The following is an 11,473-nucleotide window of genomic DNA, read 5'->3' as shown; positions in this document are numbered from 1 at the left end:
CGCTGTTTCTGTGGTAAGCCTGGGAATATCAGCAATAAACACTTCCTGCCCATTTACTCCCCCTCTAGGCACAAAAATGCTCAGAAACTAAACAACATAGATGGTTAACTGTGGCCCAGTGTGCACTAAGAATCACACCAGAGCTTGGGTGTGGCTCAGGATTGCGCTGAACCAGCTATACTACCTATTTTGGGGGCTTTTGTGCATGCTGACCAAGTGCGAGAGAGTCGTGCTTCTTAACAGTGCTCCGGGACTTGCCACACAGGCAAGGGTACACAAGACACGTAACACTAATTCTCAAATTCCAGGATCTAAGCTGATGACAACTGCATACAGTCTATGCTATTCCTTTTTTGTATGTTATTATGCAACACGATTGTAATAACGTGGCTAAAGATAAGACAGGCACTTGCATCCAGTTTAGATCACCACCATCCTCTGAATGAAATTACAACTACTCACCTGCATATTACTGGCCTGAAAATGCTCACCAGGGAAATGGACAAACACACATTTTAGCCCCTTCAAAAAGGGGAGGCAGGGCAGTTGCTCAGAAGTTATGATGCAAATCAGTAGTTATGATGCAAATGTTACAACTGCAGGATCCTAATAAACGTTAGCAAAACAGTCCTACATTTGACCTTGAATGAAGCAGGTTTAAAGTTGGAGTACTTTTGTTACAATTGTATCAGTAAGTAATCACGCAGTTGTAACAGTTGCACCATAACAACTTATAATGATATATTTTGAGAGCAATTCAGTCATTTTCTTTGTTTATAACCCAGGATTCCCTCTCTCACGTGGAAGCTAGAGCTTTCAGAAGAGGAAGGTCTAAAATCTCCAATATCATTATAGACCTCTGAGCAGGTGTGATGTGTGGCAAAGCGACAACCATTAATTTATTGCAATACTGATGCAATAGGTAGAACTGCAACTGTGGCTTGACTGCAAAAGTTAAGCCAGATATATGTAAAACTTCCGCACTGAACTTCAAACCTGTTGAAAGTAAACCTAGACTGGAGGTTGAATGTGCTACAACATGCACACACATTCTCTTTAACTCTTCTCCAACTATCTCTTCAAGTAACACCTCTCCTCCTCTCACACTTCTTCATCCATATTGAGAAAACCCCACATCACCATAATTAGCTCCCTTCAGAAAAGTATTAGAGATTGTTTTGAGGGGATAGGCAGGGCAACTCTTGAGAGGGACAGGGGAATTTTCCTTACTAAGGTTCTAATCTATGAAACCAAAACATCCCAATAAATCTTCAGTGTTTGGCTGGCCTCCAAATCTTCAGAGCTTGAAATCCAATCATAAATAGCTCCTATGCCCTAATTACAATAATTCCTCTTAATTTCCTATGAGATAAGAGGGCACATCTCTCTTCTCATGTATAAATAAAAGCAGCCTCCATATGAATGAGCATGAATTTTGCTAAGAGTAGAATTTAATTGAGAAGCATTCTGCATCTCTCAGGTTAGGTGCAGGTCTTAGATATATGATATGTTCATGGGTGACAGGAAAATTATGCCTTACAGCTGCAGAAATGTGTAAATCCCTCATTAGGTTTAATGATTATCTATTAGAAAGGTGGCTTCACAAAGAAAAGCTTTCTTATCAAAAAGCAGAAATGACATAGTGAAGCCATGTTTCAGCTGTATTATCACAGAACTCTCTGAATTAGTTCATCAGCCCAAAATTATTCTACTTGTAAACAGATGGTGCATAAAGGCAATACTGTCCAAAATGTATAGATAGGATGTGTTATAGGAATGCAGTTAGGCAGCTGAATAATTGAGAATAGACTGCATTTCCAGACTTGAGCTCCAGTGAAGCTAAAATTACATGCGAGAGAACACAGAAAATGAAGAAAGAAAGTCACCTCCATCAAACATTATAAAACTAAAGGAATCGTGGTATTCAGTCAAGAAATTACAAATTCAGGCTTTGCCAGGTAAAAAAAATATGATTAAGTAATGAATGACATTCTCTAGGCCTCATGTAAGTAGTTGTCCAAATACACGCAAAGTGGTCCTGGGTTTAGTGAAAGGGACATTACACTCTGAGAAGAAGAAACCCTTAAGAAGAGTCCACTTTCCAAATACAACGATAACACGGCCTCACAGGTAAACAAAGTTTATACAAGAGTAGGAATAAAACAGACCATTACAAATTGCTGTTAGTACTTAGAAAGCCCTGACATGCATAGAAAGCTTCACAAAAGCCAAACCATACCTTTGTTTAAAAAAAAGTACAAATGTTGCCACATTAATTTACACAAGAAATCAACTGGTTTATTATATTCACATATTTACAAAATATTACAAATTGCATTACTGTACTAAGTGACAATAAGGTCTCAACACAGGCAAAAGAAGGCATATGTAGAAGCAGAGGCTTGGAATATTTACTAAGTCTTTGGTTTAAACAAATGCAATTTAAAATGCAGCATTAACTTGTCCAATACAGGGCATTCAACAAAGATGCATGGATTTATACCATGAAAAAGATGTTTAGTTATGGCTTTAATTTTTCTCCAAGGTAAATGGCTGAACCCCTGGCTTGCCAAAAAGCCTACAGCACGGCTTATCAAACTTTAAAAAATTAAACTAAGTTATTGAACATACCAGATGTGTTTCCTAATTTGTATCAAATTCAACTGCATCTCTTCAGAACTATATGACTGCAAAGCACAACACATTTCATAGACACTACTCCTCTACCCCTTAAGCAGGCAAAATTGCCAAAGAATCAATTTGGTCCACTTAAGGAGCACAGGATCAGGCCCACAAATACTACTGCATAGCAGCACAGAACCAAAGGCAATATTCCCCCAGACTAACTAGCTGTACAGATCATTTTATAAAATACGTTGTAGGAATTATTTACATACTTACAAGTTCTCTGAACTGGTTCCATCAAACAACATATTCAATGAAATCACAGTTTACCTAATTTTGAGGTAAACTTTCTGAAGCAAAAGAACATCAGCAGGGGTTCACAAATAAGACTGGAACTTACCTTGCTTTCTGCAAGACTTACTTTACCCTCACTTGGCCCCAGACAACAGTGCCTGAATCATGCAGCACTTTGGTAGAAAAGCTGCTGTGAGGGAAGGGTCCTACTGAAAAGATTCTATCCTTTGAATGGGACTTTTAGCCTGACCTCAAATAGGCCAGCATGAAGTAGGGAACAGAAAGAAGACAGGGTTTGCAATAGGGCTTGTGCAATGGGACTTGTGCAGGTCCCATTCTGTGGAAGACCAGTGGAAACAATCAAGTCCATCATATGGAAAGAGAGCTGCAAAGGAGCCACACTGCTAGTCCAACTGCAATGTGTGTGCATGGGTAGACTCTCCAGCTTCATTCAGTGGAAGGAAGTGGGGGAAATATTACCCTCAGGAAAAACAAAATATAAAATCTTAAACTGCGGGTTATCTCCAACTTTAAAGTTAAGAAATATTCTACATATTAAAAATTGCATACTCACACCTGCACAACGACACCAATCTCATCGCAGCCTTCCCTTATATACATCAGGACTTTCCAAGTTTATGAAAATGCTAACTTGCAAAGGACAGATGCCACTTTGCCATGCCTGATGCCCGAGGTCACAGCCTTTCAAGCTAATATTCCTTTATATACACTTAGTATAATATGGAAGGAAAGCTCACTACACTGCATTGCCACCAACTTTACCACCACTCTACCTAAGTAACCATCAGAATTGGTGTGCTGGGAAACAGGAAGAAATCCTAGTAAGCTTCCTTTATCTTGCCCTAATGACCAAAGACAGTTCATGCTAGATCAGTGGTTAACAGTGATTTCAGCAGATGGGCTGGAATGACCCATCTCAGGTCCAAGGTGGGTTGGCACCAGTACCTGGGTACCACCACCGCTGCTGCTTCTCCCTACTACCTAGCTGTTGCACTGGCAAAGTCCCAGGCCACAGTACAGGCACACCAACTGGCTGTAGCAGAGGCCACGCACCCCACTGCCTGGCCACAGGGGGGCAAAATCTCCTGCTCTGTAAGTCCCAAATCCCATGGCTCCAGGCCCAATTCAATGGTTACTACTGGCTGGATTCAGCCTGTGGGCCACAAGCTGCCAACCCCTGTGCTAGATGTTAAGGTGATGCATACTCCAAACCTGTTAGCAAAAAACAAAGGGATGAAAAAGCCCATCACAAAGACCCAAGGAAACATACCTCCAAAACCCCAAAATGCAAATATAGCAGGACCAGTGGTGCAGATGTAAAGTGAGGAATAATCTGACCTGCAAAATTTTTAAATTAATGGTGACGTACAAGCTCTAACAGAACCATATCACATCATGGCAACATGTGCCTGCATTTATAGGGTCAGCTGCTTACTTGAAAATTGAAAAAAACATCAGTTTGGGAATCACAGAGACAAAAACTCCACAATCCTATTTTACAGACAGTTCTTCAAGAAATACCATGTCTTAGATAACACTACACTTTTTTTGTTTTATAACTGCTGTCAAAACAAATAGAAAATTTAAACAGGACCTCAAAGTAGTCAGCTAAAACCAGCTTCGTGCACACCTTGAAATGAAGACTATTCATATTCACTTCAGTAGTATTTTCTTCAAAACAGTTCACTGTGTTTATGGATGTTTTTAAGTTGATAAGTAAGGATGCTTTAATGCTTCAAAATAAGTATACTGAATCAACTTTATGCCCACCAGCATGACTGAACACTCATTTTCCTGTATGCAGTGATAAGGTATAATAAGCATCTACTTGTACCATCAGAAGTGTTCACTCCTACGGAAAAGAGGGTTTTAAAACATTTACCAATAGCTAGTATTCACTGTGTGCTACCAGATGAAATGAAAAGGAACATAAAGAAATCTGTTTTGCAGAGGTCTTCAGGGAAGATGAAGTCTGGGCTTTGTACTGGTCCCTCATGATAGCAAACTGGCAGGTTGTTTCTTGAACAGCTCTGGGCAAGCCATTAATCTGTCAGCACAAACTTCGGTAGAAATCCGAACATTAAGACCGGAGGGTTTGGACAGACAGAACTGCTGCTTAACAAGACCAACAGCACGTTGCAGAATTTATGTTGTACAGTCCCTGAAATTTCTGTTCAATATAACAAAGTGAGTGTTTAAATCATTCATCCTCTTCAACATACGTTGATGGAAACCAGCCAACCTAAAAACAAGGAGAAAAAGCAGAACAAAATGATACACAGGAGGCTAATGAGACAACACCATTTTTTCCAAACACCTAATTAACCAAAACAATGATAGTTCTGCTGAGCAGACAGCAGGATAAAAGTATAAACTTGACTGACCTGCCAGAGCACTTATTTAGGATAATTCAATCAAGCAAGGCCAAATTATCAGTACTAAAATTTGGAGGTTGTAAACTGAATATCAGAACCATTTTTGAGGTAGATTAGAATTAGATGATGATCACTGTACCCCAAAGAACTAAAAGGTGGAATAAGAAAAATAAGAGCAGAAACAAGGTGGTTCATCTAGACTGCAACAGTGGCTGTTCCTAGGGAGGACTTGGTTGACCATGCCTCACCACCTGGGTCTAAGCATACTTCAGACCTGGAAGTGACTGGTGAGACTAGCCCTCTCATGACCCTGCTGGAGACAGAGATCAGGAGTGAGCACTGGGGATGAGCTTGAGTAATCTCACTGGTGAGATTCCAGGTCTATAGTGCATCAGTGGATTCAGGTACATGGGGTGTCAGCGGGGCACACTTAGCACCTTCCTCCTCAGGTCCTACTGCAGACCTCTTAGTAGAGGCAGAAAACTGTTGCTCCCATTTTGGAAGTGGAGGTAACGGGCATTTAAGCACTCTGCAAGGCCACAGTCAAGGCCACAAGTCCATATTCCCACTGCTCCACCAGAGTGAAAAAAAGGAATAAGTCTACATGCTCTAACTCACGATGCAATCAGGAAGACTTTTCCAGGAGAGAGAATTTCAAGGCAGAGCCCAATGTTTTACACACTTTAGAAAATCTAAAGTCATCTTCCCAAAATTAATGATGCCCTAAATTTAAGGAACATGTTATGTATGGCAGTCTTTTGGGCATCTTTTCACTGTTCTTTTATATTTTTCATTCAGACTCTTCTAATTTAATTATTTCACAACTATGAAAGAAGGCAGACTGTTCAATTTGAAGACCATAAATCTAACAGAGCCCAACAAGAAAAGTAACTACGGGCTCCATCATGAACCCTGTTCTGGATATACTTATCTATAGAGATGAGATGAGAACATGCCAAATCTGTTCTGCTGAGGCTGCCGAAACGAATGCCGGTTGACTGTTTGTTTGTTTTTTTTAGGAGGTGGATATTGATTCACTAAGACTGGAATAAGAGCAACCATTTCACACTGCATATTAAGCCATCAAAAAGAGTTTAGGTTTCCATGTTCCTTTCAATCTAAAGTGTTCCTGTCATGTACTCTAGCAGCATGGACAGACAAAATGACAGCAACCTCTTCAAACAGCACAATGCTCTAAATCCCAACACTCTCCCTACCCATCAAATTCAATGGGACTAACAACTTTCATTCCCAAATACCACCCTAATGAACTTGCACCCTCCCTCCCCTAAATCAGGTGAACTTTGTGGCCTAATTTAAAAACCCTTGCCATCTAAACCAGGTGATGTTGTCCTGAGCACTTCATTTATTTGTGCTGCAGAACAGTGGTAGCTCCTAATGGGAAACTATTAAGTTCATAGGTCAAAAATGACACCTTGAATTGGTGCTGGGAACTAATTAGAAACCAATTCTAGGGTTGTGAAACACACACCAAACGAGAAAACAACTAAAAACACTCCTTGATAGCCAGACATTTAATAACAGCCAAATATTCAAGACTCTCAGGTAATGACCCTAACCAAGCATAAGCAATTCAAAGCAGCTGATATTATTCTATTATTTTTCCTGACTACTTTCCCCAAACAGTCTTATGCAAACTGAACATCAACCAGTTAGGTCTCAACTGAGACCCTCATTCAGTTAGATATTGCAAAAAATGATCACGCATTCTGTGTGCTTGAAACAGATCATTACACCAGACATATTGTGAGACAAAGAGTACGAAAAAGGTGAATGAAGATGGCAAAAAATGGAAACACCTACCCTTCCATTTGCTTCACCTCTCCACCAGCCATTTGCGCTTGTCTTTGTGTAAATTTTTACCACATCACCTTTAAATAAGGAAAGTTCTCTCATGTCTCTTGCACAGAAGTCATACCGGGCTATGGCTATGCCTATAACTTTTGGACTTAACACTGAAATTGAACACAAGAAATCAATGTTATTACAGTTTCTTAACCCCAGACTAACTGATTAAGGTGAATGATATCAATATTATTATAAAATTAACAAGGATTCCATGACAATATAAACTAGGAATAATTTGCATGCGACTAAGAAAGTAACTATGCTAATTAGAGAGAAGGAGACGCATTCTTTATTAGTTAATTCAATAGGAGTTTGGAGGATTATGTAGTTTGTAGATTTTAAAAAAATGTGATCCAGTTGAATGAAAATGCTACTAAATCAAAAATCTTCCCAAGGATTCCTAAAAAATTGGAAAGTTATTACATTGTTGTATGTTATAATACATTTGGCTGCAAGGTATGTACGTCAACATATTTTACAGGTCACTAGTTTGTTTCCAAAGAGATTATTAACATTTCCGCTTGATTTCACTTTAAACCTCTAATGAGGCAAAATAAACAGAATAAGGCAGTGTTCTTCCAATAACGACTTTGAAGTCAAATATTAATTCGTGTTATCTGCTGCAGACTAACTCATTCCAACTCAAATCAACAAAAAAGTACTCAAGTTTCCACAGTGAGTGAGTGTTTTTATCTGTTGTGTGACCATTGATTGTGTAAACCCAGGCTTTTTTGCAGTTTATGTTATCAGACATAAAACCTGAGCACAGTTTACCTTTTTTAAAATAAAATCCCACAACAAAGAAAATATGCCACAATTCAACAAGGTACCTAAAGTGTCTAGTTTAAATAAAATTGATGCTTAAAAAGCTTAAAATTATATACATATTTAAATAGCTTGTTGAAGTGGAACTTAAATGTTTTAAATTATATAAAAATGTTTTCAAACATTTTTTAACCACACAGGTGCAAAAGCTGCATGCAACTAAAACCAGCTTTGAATTGAAGCAAATTAATCTTCCCCTTATAAAGTCTTACAAAATTAATTCCTGCATGATTCTAATCACTTTCAATTCCTAATAGAAAGCAAAGGAGCAAAGCAACTTAAAGGACTAGAACTGCAATTTAAATATTTTAGAAAAAAATATTCATTGACTTATATGTTTGATTTTGATGCTGGCCCAGTAACCAACATCTGCCAAAGCCTTAAGGTACTATATGTAAGTGACATGAAAATAGCATTTTCAATTGATACAGTTTTTTGGTTTTTTTAAAGCTGGCTCCCCACATAATCAGCTGGGTCTAGACAGAAACTGGCCATTTGGAAACTGGATCAGGAAGGGTAAAGCCCCTATGAAAAAGATTCTGGTTTTATGTTGGGTATATGGCAAACAATGAAGATGCAGAGGAATGTTCACTAACATCCCCGTTCTCAGAACTATATAGAAAATAAAACCTATTTCTAACTAAGGTTTCCCAGAGATCTTCAGGAATTGCACTTACATTCTATTTTGAAAACTTCGAGAATTTAATGGTAAAGGATCACAAGAAAATGCTGCTTAAAAATAAGGAACACACAGGAGATGGCATATACACTAGGAACACCTAGACAGCTATGACAAGACAAACCATTGCAGTCTTGCTGCATATATTTTTATGTGATATGGGTTGTGGCTTCATAAGGAACAAAGAACAAATATTTGACATAAACAGCAGCTATACAGTAACAAACACTGTGCAATCAAGTAATTGTAACTTCTAGAAGCGTTTGATATGAATAGCAGCTTTTACTTAACAGCAAGCTGTGCATTCAAATGATCATCACACATCAGTGATTAAAGCAAATACCTTAACCTTCGTGTCTAAAAATGAATTATGCCCTTGTTTTAACCATAACATCATAGCATTCTATAGCATTTGCAGAGTAAGTATACTGCAGTACTTAGGTATATAAAAGAGAATTAGCAACTTGATTTATGGCTCATGTTCACAATATGAAGAAGCTGTAGATTAGAATGTAGGCCACTGATATAATACATTACTTGCACTCTAGTATGTCAAGTACCATAAGCTCTAGTATCCACATTATATCAGATACCTTAGCAGGACTACAGCAAGAATAGCTGGCAGTGGGGCAGCAGTATTTGATTTTGCAGACAACAGACACAATCATTCTATTTTGGGGGGAAAGGGAAGTAGCAGCAGTTAATGTTATGGGGTAAGTAATTGATTTTGGAGGGTGAGAATAGCAATAACTGATTGGTAGGGAAGGGGAGAAAAACAGTTTCGAGACATAAGGACCAATAAGTAATATTGGGAGCAGGGGGGCAACTTTGGACTCTAGAAAGGGGCTATGAGCTGAGTTTAAAGAGGTAAAGTGAGACTGAAAAGTAAGGGACAAGGAACAAGATGGGGTAGAGAAGGGAGAGAGATGTGGCAATGGGGAAATCGATGGAAGAAAGTGGGATGAACAGAACTAAAAAGATGAGAAAAGCAGTGAATTGTAATACAATATTGGAGGAAATAGGAAAGAAAGAGGGGCAGAATTGGGCAGAGAGAGGAATCTTGCAAAACAAGCTAGGGGAGGCATTTTAAAAAGAGAAAAGCATAATTAGAGAAGAGGAGAAAATAGAGCAAGGCAGTAAGGTAAGTGGGAAAAGGTGAAAAAGATGGACCTTGGGAGGCATCATTTGGGAGGGTGGGGGAATAAGTGAAGGGTGTCAACCTGTTCCACTGATGGTCCTATACACAAACAAGAAAGGGCCTAGTGGACAGAATACATCAAGCCTTAGGTACCAATCCACACAGTGAAAATGGGTCAGCATGTGGGCTAGGGAGAGAATATGTAAGGCACCCTTACTCACCCAGAATAGTCAACTGCCCATGCTGAGAGATGAAGATTCACATCTGTCCCAATTCACACCTGGGACTTGACCACTGATACACCTCATGCTAACCTAATGAACAGCCGATAGCCTGGCAATCAGGGCATTCTGAAGTGACTCTCCCTCTCTTGTTGCAGATGTTCTCCTTGTCATAAATAGCAAAGATTCATTCACAGACACAGACGCACATAAGCAGCCATAGCCTGCATGCTGCATGTAGAGCAGCACCACACTGGTAAGTCTGTAGAGGGAGGGGTGGAGGAGCAGAACGAGGCATCCACAGTGAGACAGGGAGTGAGGCAGGGGCAGGCACTGTGGAGGATGGGGCCTCAGGGCAAGGACAGGTCATGGGACAGAGCCATGGGAGGCTCATCCAGAGGCACAAAGGGTGAAGGGGGTGTGTGGCTCCACGCTGTTCTGTACATCCCTGGGAGAGGCATGGGGAGCGTGCGCTACCCAGATTTTTGCACAGGGTGAAGGCAGGCTGGGGCTGGGGCTCTGTGTCCTGCTGCCTTTGCCCTGGGAGCCATGCACTGGCCATGCTGTGCATCCCCTGCCCACCTGGCAGTGGGAGGCACAATATGGTGTCACACAGCTCCCCAAGCAAAGGCATCAGGATGTAGAGTGCCAGCCCCCAGCAGGCAGCCCACCTCTGCCCCACTCACAAATCCAGAGGGCACATGTCCTTCATCCCTTCCCTGGGGGGGCACACAGTGGCGGGGAGCTGCCCCCTCCCATGCCCCTACATGAGCCGCCTACGGCTCCATCCCATGACCCACCCCGGCCCCGGGTACCATTCAACCCGGCACCTGCCCCTGCCCCACTCCCTCTCTCACTGTGGGGGCCTCAATCTGCGCCTCCCCACCCCTTCAATCTCCCCCTGCACAGACTTACTGACATGGTATGCATGTGTGCGTGCATGTCCCTCACTCCCAAGCCCTAGCCGCCCCCCCAGCCCTGCTGCTCCCCTTCCCTCACTCCTGACCCACAGTACCCCGCATCCTGCCAGGGTGCATGGGAACCCCTAGCTCCAAACTCCACACACGCACCCCGCAACCCCCCATACCTTCACACATTCCCCCCCACACACACCACACCCACCCCAACCATACAAAGTACCTGAATAATTTTGAGCTTATCTGTGCATAATTTTGAGTTTTTAGCTGTCCAATTAAAATTGTGACTAATTGTGACTATTTTTTTTTATCGCACAACTAACTGTGATCACATTTTTTAGTCACTTGACAGCCCTACTATAAACCCTTAATTATTTGTGCAAATAACACCAGCAGAAGTGACTGAAAGAGACCCACCGTGGAACACAGAGTAGTCTCGTGGCCAGAGCATTTGACTTGAATGCAAGATACTGAGGATCAAGTCCCTGGCCTGAAATCAGTGAAGACTT

General features: G+C 40.9%; 1 protein-coding gene across 1 annotated transcript in view; it reads right to left on the bottom strand.

Annotated features, from left to right (window-relative positions):
• Nucleotides 1–2,272: 2,272 nt before the first annotated feature.
• The window catches only part of VAV3 (vav guanine nucleotide exchange factor 3), a 398,006-nt gene continuing 388,805 nt past the window's right edge, over nt 2,273–11,473 (bottom strand). The window contains exons 26-27 of the mRNA XM_019502081.1: nt 7,140–7,291; nt 2,273–5,182 (exon numbers count right to left, since the gene is read on the bottom strand). Coding sequence (XP_019357626.1) covers nt 5,141–5,182; nt 7,140–7,291 — 194 coding nt within the window. The 3' untranslated portion in view covers nt 2,273–5,140. The remainder of the gene's footprint in view (nt 5,183–7,139; nt 7,292–11,473) is intronic.

Source organism: Gavialis gangeticus, unplaced genomic scaffold (assembly GCF_001723915.1).
Source record: "Gavialis gangeticus isolate Ggan-Ray unplaced genomic scaffold, GavGan_comp1, whole genome shotgun sequence".
Classification (NCBI taxonomy): domain Eukaryota; kingdom Metazoa; phylum Chordata; order Crocodylia; family Gavialidae; genus Gavialis; species Gavialis gangeticus.
The sequence above is the reverse complement of the archived record's forward strand: the minus strand, read 5'-3'. Positions and strand labels throughout refer to the sequence as shown.